Genomic DNA, 16,566 nt, shown 5'->3' on the forward strand with positions numbered 1-16,566 from the left:
AAAGCTCTTCATACCCCACGGCCCCCTGCACTTTAGCTTCATTTCCAGTGGGCTCCTCCTTCTCACATCATTTACTGGCTGAGCAAGTGTGACGGACAAATCACAGCCCATTGAATGTGCAAAGCCCAAAAGGTTTCCCGGCTCTATCCACTTCCACTAGCCAAGGGGATTGAAGCCCCTAACACAGACCGCTTGCATTTCGGGAATCTTTACTGATGAAAAAAATCCTTGACACCTGCTTCCCCTCCCCCAGGCTTAATCTGGAAAGGTAAAAATACCAATAAGCTGACTTTCCAATTAGCTTCTTACACCCACCCAATTTGAATTCACCTTTCTATTTGAGCCATGAACTTGTAGTAAAACCTAATCAAGAGACGGACTGGGAGATAATACACCAATCTACCTACAGAGCTTATCTTACTGAGCTTCTGAATGATTTTTATTTTCTGCATTTCTGCTTCTATTTTGCAAATATTCTTTAATAGCACACGTTCCTTTAATATTGGAAAATACAGAGCGGGAATGGGCTAAAATAAATACTTCTGTAAGTGTTTTAAGATGCAATAAAGTTGTTGCATTCCATATAGAAGTTTTATGAGCTCTGCTGTGAGGTCTGGTAAGCACAGTATACATCTGATTTAGGAACCTCTGTAGCAGTGAGCCAGGTACAGCATATTTATTATAGTCTTCATTTTGACCCTGGCATATAAGTAAATCTGCTGCCATACCCACTTTTGATGGATGCAAAAATTTCAGAAATAAAAGAAAAAGCACTCTCAAAATTGCAGTGGTATCACTAAAAACAATCATTTGTTTCCTGATTTTGTATAAATCATAATCTAAACATCCAAACATATGTGACTGGTTAAATATAGTATGTCATGGGTTGTAACATTTTTATATTTATTGACAAAGAGCTACTATTGTTAAGCAGTGATAAAAGCAAGATGCTAAACTACTATGGTGGGATTTGGGAAAATTATTACTTAATTTTACTGCCTAGAGGCCCAGAAATTTCCAAATCCTGTCTTCCTCCTACCACATCTCTTTCCTGTAAGGTCTTGAAGGAAAATATATGTTGACAGGAGAATGGCAAATGTGAAATAAGATACCACTTAATTATCTGTTGTGCTTGTGCCCAGTGCAAAAAACCTGAGTTTAAGGGCCCTCCTGTTCACACTAAGATTTCAAACCAAAATCTTAGCATCTAATTACCTTGTAACCAGCTACATGATGCAGAAGTGGTAAGAGGACAGTATAACCTGTAAGGAAAAAAACAGTTGCACTTGGAAGTGTGACCTCCTCCGAGTCCAGGTGGATCATGGGCCAGGGTCATTTACCATCCGGCTCTTGGAAGTGAACATGACAGGTTATATAGAGGTTCTTTTTGGATGAGGCACTCCTGCTCTCCCCCTCCCCTTCTTCTGATCCCCACCCTCTCCCATCCTTTCCATTCTTCACCTTCCTCCCCTCCTCCTCCTCTCCCTTCCCTCCTCTTCTCTCCTTTCCCTTCCTCCTCTCCAGCTCTCTTCTCCTTCCACCCTCCTCCCATTTCTTCCTTCGTACCCTACTCACCTCCCTCTCCACTTTTCTTCCATCTTCCTCCATTTTCCCTCCCTCTCCCATCTTCCCTTCCCTCCCTCGTCTTCTCCCCTTCCCAGTCCCATATCTCTCTAATCACCTGAATATGTGTCCTCCAAAGAAGAGCTAAGATCTGGAGAATATAGCAGAATGTTAAAAAAGTAATATTTTTTAAAATTCCCTTTCCTCGGTGTTTTCTACTTTTTCTATAATAAGCACTATTTTTTATAATTAGGAGAAAATGCTAGATTTTTATAGTATGATACACTTTATTTGACATTTATTTAGTTTAAGTTGCAATTGAAATACATGGAAAAATATTAAATGATGAAAACCTAAGTAGAACATAGTACAAAAAATATGGTAACTTTAGATTACAATTACACAGTATAAGATGAGAAAACTTTTTTTAAAATACTGTCATAGTAATATCTCAGTGCTAAACAATAGCTTCATTATGATTACATTTAAAGACCACTGTCACATAAATGAGCTCAGTAATATCATATATGGTATTGATGGACATTTTTAAATGTATGTTAATCTTTTTTCAAGCAGCCAAATTTCACAATGCATTGTTCTAGTTAACACTAGTACTGTATTTCCAGAGCAAAGTAACAAAGGCACAGGTAGTACAAGCAGATTTAAATCCCTAGTCTTCTGGGCTGGAAAAAAGAAATACTTGCATTGGTACTTCAGGAACTTTGTTTTGTTCAAGCAAACATTTGTCTTTGTTAACAATTCTAACAGTTTTCAAAGCTACATTTTAATTGGAACATTACAAAAGGACTTCACAAAAATCAAAACTCTATAGCACCAAATTAACATGCTTTAGATAACTGACAGCAGTTTACGGGTTTTGAAGAAAATTACACTAAAACAGACTATATAGAATAAACCGATACTTAGATACTTTAAGACCATTTTTAGACTACCAAGAAAATACAAAAACACAAGACTATATGGAATAGTGTTGAGGTTATAGGGCAGGGTCCCCACCCCCGCCCCCCGCCCAGGCTATATAAACCTGTTTCACTTCTGCTTGAAGTTTTGAGATCTTGAAAATTTTTTCAGGCAGCCTTTTTTTTTTCCCGATATTTCCTTTTTCCATAGTCTTTACCAACATCACAAACACCATTGACTTCTCCTGTATAGTAATAGACTGATTTCAGGATGACATTATCATGTAAAGTTTGTCCAATTTCAAAGTCCTCATCAAGAATAGCATCTTCTCGTGGTTCCAGCTTTCCAATCTTTGGAATTTCAAAAGGGCTAAAAAAGTTGAAAAATAACATATTAGGAACCACTCTAGGCTGGATTTCAATTTCTCCAGCAGCAGCTGTATGACTCTGGGTGGTTGTCACTGTAACATCCTTTCCTCTTCTCCAATCTATTTTACAGCCTTTGCAATTTTGGATTTCCCATTCCCCAAAGGAAAAGGGATCATCGTGATCTGGTTTTGACTTTATTATGTATGTCTTGGTCAGCACCTCATTTCTGAAGTATGGATTGGGCAGAAAATAAAATTCAAATGTGTAACTTACAGGCTGGCCAGGTTTTAAGAACTTCAGGCTAACATCTGATAAGAACTTCAGGATGGGCTCATCATATTTCTGAATCATGGGCCCCAGTTTGTCAACATTCTTTAAAACAGTCAGCCAGTATTCAGGGATGCCTTTAGGATCTTCGTTTTTAGGCTTTCCTTTTCGAGCTCTTTTCAGATTCACTCTTTCTTTAGGCCTGACCTCAGAAACTCTTTTAGGAGCCTCTTTTACTGCAGCTCTTGCCTTAACCTCTGTTGCTTTAGGTTGTTCTTCTTCTTCTGCCTTTCCCTGAGAGACTTCTTTAGGTTCTTTTACTTCAGGCTTTGCCTCCCTAAGATATTTAGACTCTGCTCTTTCTTCAAGCTTTGCCTCAGGAATTTCTTTAGGAACCTCATTTCCTTCAGCCTTTACCTCAGGTTTTTATTTAGGGTGGTCTTCTTCTCTCTCACCCTCTAAGGTAGGCATTTCAGTAAGCCTGTCTTCCTCTACCTCCTCATCACGGCTGAACACCTCATCCTCTGAATTCCATTCACATTCTTCTTCTGTAGGTTCATATTCTGCATTGATGATTTGAAACCGCCGATCATACAGAGGCTTATTGAGTTCGGCATATTTTCTTTCGAGATCGTGAATTGCCTTTAAGAATAGGGCGTCTACCTTGTCACATTCATCTTGAATATTTCTGAGCGCCTGCACACGATTTCGAACTGCCTTAGGCAGCCGATCTACGATATTTTTACCCGACGGAGCCCACCACGCCCTTCTGGAAGGCCCAGGTACCCTCTTCTTTCTATATGAGCGGCTGCAGCTACCGCTGCTGCTGCTGCAACTAGTGCTGCTACTAGAGCTACTGCTGTCAGATTCTTCCCCAGAATCACTAGACGAGCTAGCCATCATCTCATCAGCACCCCTCTGGGCGGCAGGTTCCGAGATCATGTTAAGATCCGCTTCTGCCATTTTGCAAGCCTGTGAACCTCTTAAGTTGGCGACTACCGCTGGGACCGCGCGACCAGAGATGGGCACAAAATGACTCACGGATGCGCGGGTGGCGGAGGCTCGGGATGAGGCGGTGGCAGCAGCAAAGACAGTGGTAGCGCAGGGCTGGGCGGGGCTGGGCTGCAGCGATCGCGCGGAGGTGGCGGTGGCAGTGGAGGCCTGGGTGAAAGCGCTGGCGACGGCCTGTCCCGGCTGCAGCTATGGCGGACAGAGGCCTGCCACAGCCGAATGGTGCAGTGTGAGACCCCAAGATCTCTCCACTGTTTAGATCGCAAGCCCCCTCCCTTTCCAGTTCCACCGCCCCTTAATTTAGTTCCCAGTGTGCCTTTAGCTCGCACCTCACTTGCTAGACAAGCTTGATTGACAATCACTAAGCCCAATGAATGACCAAATGCTACGCCCCCTCCAGGCTCCGCCCACCTTCCCAGACGCTCCTTGGTAGCTGAGGCACACACCCCTGGAAGACGTTTTATCCCCACAAAATTCTGTCTTTATAGTTTTATAATTTTTAGAAAAAGCTTAGATATGAGGTAAAATTACTAGCCATAGTTCCTGACAAGGGAAGAGGAGTATCCTCCCGTCCGCTCATCCTGAATTCCCGTTTGGTTTGTCAGGGGCCTCTTCACAAAAATCTGTTTTTAAAAAATTGGACGAAAATACTTCAAGTGGCATCATTGGGTAGTGTGATTAGGGATGATTATTTTTAAAATCTCTTTATCTAAATATTAGCATTTATTTTTACACTAAAAAAAGGGGGAGTCGTTTATTGGCAAAGGGGGGAGGGGCTAGAAAGCAGGCATATTGCATTCCACGTAGCAGTTTTAATAAGTGCTGTCTGTGATGTTTGACAAGCCTGCTTTATACCCATCTACAAGGTTTTCGAACCCATGTTGCCGTGAGTCAGTTACACCATTTTTACTATATTTCTCTTTTTAAACCGGCATATAATATACCCCAGCCTTGCTGCTGACTTGCCACGTAGCCTTTCTCAGTGCTTACAAGTAGATAAAATAAAACGGCATTAAAATGGTAGGTAGTATTATTTAAAAGCAGGAGGTTTGCTCTATACTTTTGTGCAGCCGTTTTCAATTCCAGGAACAGCAAGATGGGAGGGGGAATTTGTGCTAGTGAAAGTGCATCTTCTGTCAGGATATGCTTTACAATATCATCTGGCACCAATTTGCTTCAAGCACTGAAATTCTAGCCATACTAACGTATGATTTACAAGTCCATTAATATATAAATAAACTTTTACAATATGAAGTTTAAAAACAAGTATCTTATTTTTATTTACAGGATTCTTTTCTGCTACAGAACAACTCCCTTGGTACAACCAAAAAGACCAGTGTTTACTTTTCATTGAAAGGTAAGGAACATATTTAGCCCATTTTTATGAATGACAGGAATTACCTATCTGTATATGAATAAAAATTCATAGGATATAGTCTTTTAAAGACTTAATTTGAAGACATCTGATATTTCTATGGAAGCAGAAAAATCCACAGAGGTTATTTGACGTAGTACTATAGAAATAACCTGGTAATCACATTCACTCTCTCTAAAGCTACTCATACAATACAAGTAGTAAGTCAAAATATAATATGAATTATTCATTTTAAATGAGTAAAAATATGAAAGCTAGATTAACCTTTATGTTACTTTTTTATTATGGATTTGTGCTTTGTCATATTTTTTAAAAATTAGGAAACACCTTTATTTTGTATTTTGTAAATTTACTTTTATTGTTTATTTCTGATTGTCAAAGTATATAAGCATTGTAAAGAAAAAATACAACATAGAAAATTCAAATGATAGTAAAATACGTACTCTTTACAACCAAATAACTATTGTTAGCATTTTCATGCATTTCCTTCCAGAAATTTCTTTGTACATATACACATCTGCCTATTTATATATACCGTTTTATATATGTGATAAAATGTGATATTATGTTTTGTAATCTATCAATTAATGGTGGCTGTATTTTCATGGTAAATAATCAACATCTTATTTTTAAATAGATGCATATTCAATGGAAATATTTGCCTTAATTTATTTAACCAGATTCCTTTTGTAAGGCAGCTACTTCCGACACCATCTCTCCACTTTTTTTCCTGTTATAAAAAAATTAGCTCCGGGTATATACTATATGCACTCGTGAAAATTAGTCATAGAATGAATTCTTAGAAATGGCAGTGCTGGAATAAATTGTACACTCATTTTATTCTTTGATGCTTATTGCCAAACTTCCCTCCAGAAAATTTATCTCAATTTATAGTCCTACCAAGAATACATAGGAGCTCATTTATTTAGTCATTCAGCTAATATACTTTTGTGCCTGCCATGTGCCAGGCATATGTAGTATAGGATGACAGTAAAATGGGGAATAAAATTTACTGAGCATGTAAACTTTCATTTCATACGTTTACTTAAAACATATAATATGGAAACAGTGATTTAAATCAGTGGAGTTATGCTATAAATATTGTTCTGCAACTTATTATTTTTATTTAAAACAGGATTTTTTTTTAAATGAATGCTCATATTTTCATAGTACTTTAGTGGTTTAAAATGCATGTTAAATTTTGCACTATCAAGAATTAGTATTTTGGAGTAAGCAGTGAGTTAGGGAACCAGATTTTTAAAAGATACATATATTTTTTATTAGTTAGCTAATTTCCTTAGTACCATTTATCTGACAGTCTTTCTGTCTGACATTTATGTGAAATACCACTGTATCATAATAACTAAATTGCTTGGTTTTCTTTTTGAATTCTCTTTTCTGATTTGTTGACCATAATTTTTGACAAACAACTAATAAGGCAGTTTTTTATATAACTTTATATTCTGTGAAAATGACATACATTGAAAAAAGGTGAGGTAGTACATTGAAATCCAAATAAATTAAAAGTAACTCAAAATATACTGAGAAGTGAACACTATTCACATTTTTGATGAACATCTCCAAATTCATCTTATTATTATGTATTTGTAGTTTTTAGATTAATGTAAGATTATCTTTTCATATGTTTATTGTCCATTTGCAAATTTCCCATTCATATCTTTTGCTTGTTTTTTCCACTGAATTAAGAAAGAAATTAATTGGTGGTGAAATCTTAAAGGTAAAATACTTTTGCCTTGATTCGAGGCAACTGTGACTCTTTTAGAAATTACTTCTTTTCTGACTTATGATATTAGACAAATATGTGTTATAGCTTTCATTCTTAAATTACCTACTTAGATGGTTATTTAGATGCTTTTCAAGGTACGTAATCACTTAAACTGATACAGAAAAGTTTGGAGTAGAACAGGGAGACTAAAAAGAGAAAAAAGCTTGTAAAAACCTCATACAAAGATGATATAAATAAAGTATTCAGATTTTCAATTTGGAAGTGTTTTTTTTCCCAAGCTATAGATTATAGGTAAGTAACTTCTTCTAACCACAATGGTCTACTTTTTATGTGTATGCACTACCTTAAGAATGTAGTAACACAGTTTTATTTTTGTACCCTTTTTTCCTCTGTTAATTTTATAATGGCAAGTCCCTGAAAGAAAATATGTATATTCTTCATATAATTAATTTAAGTTATACATACTACTGTATATTTTCTACCATGAATATTTTAAATTAACTCTAGCATAGAATATACTTATTTTTATTCATAAGGCTATCTATAAGTTACTTGCATAATCATATATTCTCTGTTCTATTATTTTATGATATTTTGGGGGGTTAAATGTTCATATTTCTACATGAGATGATGCTTAACACAAAAGCATTGGTATACTCAGGCTAAACATGACTCATTGATATCTATTTATATTTTACCTGTTATGAACATATGCACAGTACCGCCCACCACCCCTGCCACACAAACACACCAACATAAATACACAGTGACAAGTGCTACAGCATTATATTTTGTTGTAGATATTTAAGAAGCCAAGCATTTCGAGTTCATTTATATTTGGATTTACTTTTATGTTATTCTTTTTTGTTTGTTTATCTAGACAGGTTTTATTTGAATATACAAATTAATTCTTTTTAAAAACAGTTTTATTGAAGCATCATAGGTACAACTGTCATCACCAATCAAGATAATGAAAATTTTCATCACCCCTGGAAGTTTCTTCATGCCCCTTTGTAATCCCTCCATTTATCCCAAGGCAACAACTGATCTGATCTCTGTTTCTATAGATTAGGCTGCATTTTCTAGAATGTTATATAAATGGAATCATGCAATATATCCCACTTTTTGCTTGTCTTCTTTCACTTAGCATAATTCTTTTGAGATGCATCCATGTCGTTGTATGCTTCAAGAGTCATTTTTCTGTTTTGTGACTGAGTAGTTATCAATTACTTAGATGTACCACAATTTGTTGATGAGCATTGGATATCAAGTTTTGGGCTACTACAAATAAAACTGCTATGTTCATTTGTAAGTCTTCGTATAGACATGTTTTCATTTCTTTTAGCAAAATACCTAGAGTGGAATGACTAGATTACATGGTATGTGCATATTTAACTATTTAAGTGGTTCTAAAGTGGTTGTATACAATTTTGCATTTCCACCAGGAGTGCCAACACTTGGTATGGTGAGTCTTTTTAAATGTAACCATTCTAATAGGTATGTAGTAGTATCTCATTGTGGTTTTACTTTGCATTTCCCTAATGACTAATGATGGTAAACATCTTTTTGTGTATTGATTTACCATCCATAATCTTTGACGAAGTGTCTATTCATGTTTTGTTTATTTTTCTCTTGGATTGTTGTCTTACAATTGAGTTTTGAGAATTTTTTTTATATACTCTGGATATAAGTCCTTTATCAAGTATAAACTCTGAAAATATTTTCTCCCAGTCTGAGGATTTTCTTTTCATCTTCTTTACAGTGCCTTTCACAGTTTTTCAAAGAGCAGAAGTTTGCAGTTTTGATGAAGTCCAATTTATATTTTTTTTTCTTTTATGGATCATGCTTTTGGTATCAAATCTAAGAAAACTTTGCCTAGTCCAAGATCACAAAGATATTCTTCTTTGTTTTTTTTAGAAGTTTTATACTTTTAAGTTTTACATTTAAATCTGATCTAGTTTTGTATATGGTACAAGATGCAGATTGAAATTATTTTTTTACATGTGGATAGCTAATTGTTCCAGCATCATTTGTTGAAAAGACTATCTCTACTGAATTATCTTTGCACCTTCATCAAAAATTGTCCATATATGTGTGGATGTGTGTTGGACTCTCTATTCTGTCCCATTGTGTACTGATTTTAATAACCTAATTGGTAAATATTTGTTAGATATATTTGGTAGGGAATAAGAACCAAATTATTGGATAACAGAATTTCATCACAGTAGAGACAGTTACTGCAGCTGGATCCTAGGCCTTTCATTTCTGCTCTCAAATATCAGAGAAAGGGGCAAATAATGGCAGTAATAACATAGAAAACAAATCAAAAAAGGAAACACAAATGTTCTATTTTGTGGAGAGGCCAGTGTGTGGCTATCTATAGCCCATCTACAGGAATGGTAGCTAGCACTTTTCAGGAGTACAACTAATGCCTTTGTTTTTCTCATCTATGATGAGAGAGAACTGTTTGTAAATAGAAAGTATTTTTTATTAATAAATAATGGTTAAAAAAAGGAATAGTAACAAAAAATGGTTATTATTTCACACTGGTTTTCAAAGCAAAATCATCTTATTCCATACTCATTCCCAAAATAAGGATATACACAAATAACTAGAATATGGTATATAGCTATAGCATTTGATTTTTAAAGGAAATATTTGTGAGTGAATATTTTTGGCACTATAGCCTTAACTGCACGGAGTTTAAAAGGGCAGTTATAGTTAATGCAATGGCAGAGAAGGAAAATCAGTTTGGATATTTGTTTCAATGCTAGTTTTCAACTTAAAAATAGCATGCATTTTCCAAAAATGTAAATCGACATCACAGAACACTTTTATAAGGGCCCTCACAAATCTTTTGCTCATAGTACTCATTTGAAGAATTCTCACATTAAAATTAAAATAAAGGAAACCTTTTTTATTGCAAGTTTAGAAGCATTTTATTTAATTCTACTAAAAAGTGAGGAAGTATTCAAAGGATTTGAGTGGTAAGCAATGCCCATGCGTGTATATATGGTAACTATTTCTAAATTTTGCATTATATGTGGGTAATGTAGAGCAAGTCCGAATTGACAATTTCTATACTTTTCATCGAGAATACTCAAATATATTTAATTAATTTGATTAAGTATATCCTCTGAGGAAAAATGAGTCTTACAGTACTGCAAATATTCCTGCTAGTGGGAACAAATACATGTTCCACAACTCTTCAGAGATGATGGTCGTTTTTGTATTAAATGAAATATACACAATTCACAAAACCCTTTCTTAAAGGTTAAAAGAGGAGAATTCCAATAATAAGCAAATCTCAGCATTTGATTTCCTTCTTGAGACCTTATGACCCAAGTGATTTTAATACAGGTACTGGAGTCAGAATTGCTGGGCTTGAATCCTGGTTTTTCCTCTTACTAGTTATATTAGATATTGGGCAGTTTACTTCACTTATATTACCTCTTTCTTCCTCTCTAAAATGGAGATAATAATAGCACATAGAATTCAAATTCAATATTATTTGCTATTTTTTATAATACTATTTTGTATCAAGATGGTGTATAAAGAAATTTTTCTTGTTATGTAGTCTCAAGCCACTCATAGCATTTCTTTCTGACTATGCAGTAACTTCTGTTTTAGAAACAACATAGGAATCTACAGAGATTTTCCAGTTCTAATGTGCATAGGGTGGAAACTTCATGGATATTGGCAATTACTTGATATTAATAATAACCTTAGGTCTTGATAATTTTAAGGTCAAATAGCCAGTCATCCTGCTTGGCATTATCTGCCTACAGAATATCTCATGTTATTTCAAAGGAGAAAAAAGCAACACAATTTTAAATAAAATTCCAAACTAAGTATTGTTTTAATATTTTATACCACACACAAATCCCTTTCTTTCTTGAGAACTTTCAAACTTCCTGACATTCCTAAATCATACAATCTTTCTTTCTTTCTTTCTTTCTTTCTTTCTTTCTTTCTTTCTTTCTTTCTTTCTTTCTTTCTTTTTCTTTCTTTCTTTCTTTCCTTCTTTCTTTCCTTCTTTCTTTCTTTCTTTCTTTCTTTCTTTCTTTCTTTCTTTCTTTCTTTCTTTTCTTTCTTTTTTTTTCCAGTGGTAATTAACTCTTAAATTTTTATAAATATTTGAATGCGTCATTCCATATCACCCAAATCTATTTTCTGTGTTAATCAAATAATACTTCAAACTGTTTTTATTTTTTTATTTTTATTTATTTATGTTTTTATTATTTTTTTTAAGCGAGGCAACCCTTGGTTAACCTCAGAAATTGCAAGGACCTTGTCAGCTTACAATTCCTTATTTTTTTTTTATTACGCCTACAGCTCCTGGTCTTCCTAGGTGTTCTCCCATCCAAGTACTAACGAGGCCCAATTCTGCTTAGCTTCTGAGATCAGATGGGATCGGGCTTGTTCAGGGTAGCATGGCTGTAGACAAAATCTTTATTTTCTAAAACTAAAATTCATTGTATCTCATGTTTATTTTTGATACCATTTATTTTTGATACCATTAAGGGGTGACTTATGAAGGTTAAAAGTATAAAATTAGCATATAATGAACTACATATATCTTATATAATAAAATAACTCTCAATGTGTTAAGTAATGACTTCAATTCTTGATGTTAATTAATAACACATTTTTAAACTTTTTGTGTCTTAGATAAGTTTAGAATACTATGCATTGTAACTTTATTTTATTTTATTTTTTTAAATTTTCAATTATAGTTGACATCCACCATTATTTTATATTAGTTTTAGGTGTATAGCACAGTGGTCAGACATGAACATAATTTACAAAGTGAACCCTCCAATCCAGTACCCACCTAGCACTATACATAGTTGTTACAATGTCATCAACTGTATTCCCTAGGCTGGACTTTATATCCCCATAACTATTTCGTAACTATCAATTTATACTTTTTAATCCCTTCACCTTTTCACATAGCCCCCCAACCCCTTCCATCTGACAATATCAGTTTGTTCTCTGTATCTATGAGTGTTTCTGTTCATTTATTTTGTTCTTTAGATTCCACATTAAAGTGAGATCATATGGTATTTGTCTTTTTTTTTTGGTCTGACTTATTTCCGTGAGCATAGTACTCTTTAAATCCATCCATGTTGTCGCACATGGTAAGATTTTATTCTTTTTTATGGCCAAGTAATATTCCATTGTGTATATGTGCCACTTCATTATGCAATCACTTATTGAAGGGTACTCAAGTTGCTTCCATATCTTAACTATTGTAAATAATGGTGCAGTGGACATAGGGGTGCACATATCTTTTCAAATTACTGTTCTGGATTTCTTCACTTAACCCAGAAGTGGATTTGCTGGGTCATAAGGTAGCTCTATTTTTAATTTTTTGAGGAAACTCCACAGTGCTTTCCATAGTGGCTGCACCAATTTTCAATCACACCAGGAGTTACAAGGGTTCCTTTTTGTCCACATTCTTGTCAAAACTTGTTGCTCATTGTTTTATTGAAGATAGCCATTCGGATAGGTGGGAGGCGATATCTCATTGTGATTTGAATTTGCATTTCTCTCACTACTGAGAATGAGCATCTTTGCATATGTCTATTGGCCATCTGCATGTCTTCTTTGGAGAAATGTCTAAGCAAGTCCTCTGCCCATTTTTTAATTGGATTTTTTTTTTGGTGTTGTATGAATTCTTTAAAATTTTGGATATTAACCCCTTATCGGATTTGTCATTGGTGAATATTTTCTCCCATTCATTAGGTTGTCTTTTTGTTTTGTTGATGGTTTTCTTTGCTGTGCCAAAACTTTTTCGTTTAATGTAGTCTCATTTGTTTATTTTTTCTTTTGTTTCCCTTGCCCAAGGAGATATATCAGAACAAATATTACTAAGAGAAGTGTCAAAGAGTATACTGCCTATGTTTTCTTCTAGGATTTTTATGGTTTTCTGTCTTACATTTAAGTCTTTAATCCATTTTTTAAATTAGTAATATATTTTTATTTTTCAATTATAGTTGGCATACAATACTATATTAGTTTCAGGTATACAACATAGTGATTAGACATCTATATAACTCACAAAGTGATCATCCCAATAAATCTAGTGCTCCTGATACATAGTTATTACCATATTATTGGCCATATTTTTTATGCTATGCTTTCTATCTCCATGACTATTTCATTACTATCAACCTGTACTTCTAGATCCCCTTCCCCTTTCCAAAAAACAATCATCCTCCTATCTGGTAACCCTCAAAATGTTCTCTGTATCTATGAGTTTGTATCTGCTTTTCTGTTTGTTTTGTTCTTTAGATTCCACATATACCTGCAATCATATGGCATTTGTTTTCCTCTATCTGACTTACTCCACTCAGCATACTATCCTCTAGTTCCGTCATGAAATATATTTTTTTTCCATTCCTTTACTTTTCGTTTGTGCATGTCTTTTAATCCGATGGGAGTCTCTTGTAGGCAGCATATGTAAAGGTCTTGTTTTCTTATCCATTCACCCCCACTATCTTTTGATTGGAACATTTAATTCTATTTCATTTGAAGTACTTGTCAATAGATATGTAGTTATTGTCATTCTTTATTTAGACTTTTGATACATATTTTTTCTTCTTCTTAAAGAAGTCTCTCCAACATTTCCTATAATACTGGCTTGGTGGTGATAAACTCCTTTAACTTTTTTCTTGTCTGGGAAGCTCTTTATTTGTCCTTTAATTGTAAATGATAACTTTGCTGGGTAAAGTATTCTTGGTTATAGGCTTTGGGTTTTCATCACATAGAATATTTTGTGCCAAGTCCTTTTGTCCTGTAAAGTTGCTGTTGAGAAATCGGCTAACAGTCTTTTGGTCATTCCCTTGTACGTAACTAATTGCTTTTTTCTTGCTGCTTTTAAGATTCTCTCTTTGAATTTAACCCTTGGCATTTTAATTATGATGTGTCTTGGTGTGTGCCTCTTTGGTTTCATCTTGTTTGGGACTCTCTGAACTTCCTGGAGTTGCATGTCTATTTCCTTCACCTGGTTAGGGAAGTTTTCCATCATTATTTCTTAAAATAGGTTTTCAATTCCTTGCTCTCTCTCTCTCTCTTCTCCTTCTGGTACCCTTATAACATGAATGTTGTTAGGTTTGACATTGTTCCAGAGGCTTCTTAAACTATCTTCATTTTTTTTTATCCTTTTTTCTTATTGCTGTTCTGATTGGGTATCTTCCACTACCCAATTTTCTATGTCACTGATTCAATCCTTTTCATCCAATCTGTTCATTCTAATGTACTGTTCATCTTGGATATTGTATTCTTCATTTCTGACTGACTCCTCATTACGTTTTCCATCTCCATTTTTATGTTTTTTCTTTATCTCTTTGTTAAAGTTCTCACTGAGTTCATCTACTCTGCCCCTAAGTTCCTTGAACATCCTTTAAAGCACTGTTTTGAACTCTGCGTCTGGTAGATTGCTTGTCTCCATTTTGGTGAATTCTTTTTCTAGAGCTTTGATCAATTCTATCATGTGTGATATGCTTCTTTGTCTCTCCATTTTGGCTGCCTCCCTTTGTCTGTTTCTACATATTAGGTAGGGCTTCTATGTCCCCCAGTCTTAGTACAGGGGCTTTATGTAGTAGGTGTCTTGTGGGACACCTTGGCACAGACCTGGGAGGGGTCAAGCTGTAGGCCAAGTTCAGCTATAGCCTATGCACCTCTGGGGCCACTAGGTAAGAATCACCAAGCAATCCACATATGGCTGGTACCTGTGCTGGGCTTATAGGTACCTCAAGAGGCCAAGTCAGAAATTGAGGATGCCTGCCACTGGTGCAGATCTTGGGGCTGCTCAGCAAGTGGTGCAGGGCACACTGAGGCCAGATGCTCTTTCTTTGGGTTTCGTGAGCCTTTGAGGGATTTTATGAAAGTTTGCATCAGGAGCCAAGACAGCCCATTTGTATAGAATAAATCACTAGATGTGGCTTGGGTGGGCCCATGAGTTGGGAGAGGCAGAGTCTCAGGGAATCCCCTGGGCGGAGGGACCTGTGTTATCTAGGTCGATGGTGCCTGAGTCTGCAGGCTGGGAGGTGGGAGGACTCAACAAAAGAACAATGGCTTCTGCCTGCACCTCTGTCCGGGAGCCAGCTTCCCCTCCAGCATGCTCCCTGAAGCCTGACTGCCCAGTGCCTCTCTGTATCTCCCTGGTGCCCCTTGAGCAGCTGACCTGTCCTTCAGTGAGTAAGGCCCGATGTGGGCCCATTAAGCACAACGATCTCCATTTCCCACAACCCTTTGTCTCACTCAGCAGCAACCTCCACTGGTTTTCACAGCCAGTGGTTGTGGGGCCTTCTCTTCCCGACACTGGAACCCTGGGCTGTGGAGCCCAGTGTGCGGCTGGGACGCCTCATTTCTCAAGTGGGAGAGGTGGCTCTGCAGCCAAGATAGCCCTCCCAATTCTCAATCGCTACACGTGGTTGTGGGACCTGGCTGTTTCATGTCTCCACCTCCCCCCACCTTTTTGAGGTGACCTGTTATTTGAGATCACCTAGTTGTAGGGCTGTGCTTCAGCCAAATCTCTGGTGACTCCGTGTCTTTGTTGCTCCGTAGTTTTGTTATAACTTTGGTGTGGTCATTAGAGGAGGTGTGTACAGCCACTACATCTACTCCATCTTGAATCCTTCCCCTCCTCCTCGTGTGGGGAAATCTGAGTCCACATGGAATCAGTATTCAGTTCTGTAGATGTTCAAAGTAAAATGGCTGAGACGTGGCACTTCCTTGAGAAAAGATTGTACCTGTGTAGGAAAAAAGTGAAGAAACTGAAGGGGAGCAGAATTTGCCACCCCAAAATATGCTTCTTTAAGTCTTTAGTTTGAGTTTATTCTTGTATATGATATATAAAGGTAGTCCAGTTTCATGTTTTTGCATGTATCTGTTTAGTTTTCTCAACACCATTTATTGAATAGATCATCTTTACTCCATTGCATATTCTTGCCTCCTTTGTCATAGGTTAAATGACCATATAGGCATGAATTTATTTCTGGGCTTTCCGCTCTGTTCCATTGATCTATATGTCTGTTTTTATGACAGTACCATGCTGTTTTGATTATTATAGCCTTGTAGTATTGTTTGATATCGGGTAGCATGAAACCCCCAACTTGGTTCTTCTTTCTCACGATTGTTGTGGCTATTCAAGGTCTGTTTTTCCATATAAATTTTAGGTTTATTTGTTCTATATCTGTGAACAATACCATTGGTGTATTGGTAGGGATTGCATTGAATCTATAGATTGCTTTGGGCAGTATGGACATTTTAACAATGTTGATTCTTTCTATCTATGAGCACAGTAT

The 16,566-nt window shown here is 36.0% G+C and overlaps 2 protein-coding genes and 1 pseudogene across 4 annotated transcripts in view; 1 reads left to right on the forward strand and 2 right to left on the reverse strand.

The window, feature by feature from the left end:
• Nucleotides 1-2,621: 2,621 nt before the first annotated feature.
• On the reverse strand, nt 2,622-4,413 carry NAP1L3 (nucleosome assembly protein 1 like 3). Its single transcript, XM_006927040.3, is given in 1 exon segment — nt 2,622-4,413. A coding segment is annotated over 1 exon segment (1,431 nt). The 5' UTR covers nt 4,083-4,413; the 3' UTR covers nt 2,622-2,651.
• The window catches only part of FAM133A (family with sequence similarity 133 member A), a 44,875-nt gene continuing 32,082 nt past the window's right edge, over nt 3,774-16,566 (forward strand). The window contains exons 1-2 of one of the 3 annotated variants that reach the window (XM_025039588.1): nt 3,774-3,901; nt 5,418-5,487. The gene's annotated coding sequence lies outside the window, so the exon portion shown is untranslated. Of the gene's footprint in view, nt 3,902-4,571; nt 5,017-5,417; nt 5,488-16,566 lie in introns of those variants that run through there. The other 2 variants (XM_006921489.3, XM_025039589.1) reach the window with 2 other exon arrangements.
• Nucleotides 11,579-11,697, reverse strand: LOC112470881 (annotated as a pseudogene).

The sequence above is a fragment of the Pteropus alecto genome, unplaced genomic scaffold (assembly GCF_000325575.1).
Source record: "Pteropus alecto unplaced genomic scaffold, ASM32557v1 scaffold119, whole genome shotgun sequence".
Lineage (NCBI taxonomy): Eukaryota > Metazoa > Chordata > Mammalia > Chiroptera > Pteropodidae > Pteropus > Pteropus alecto.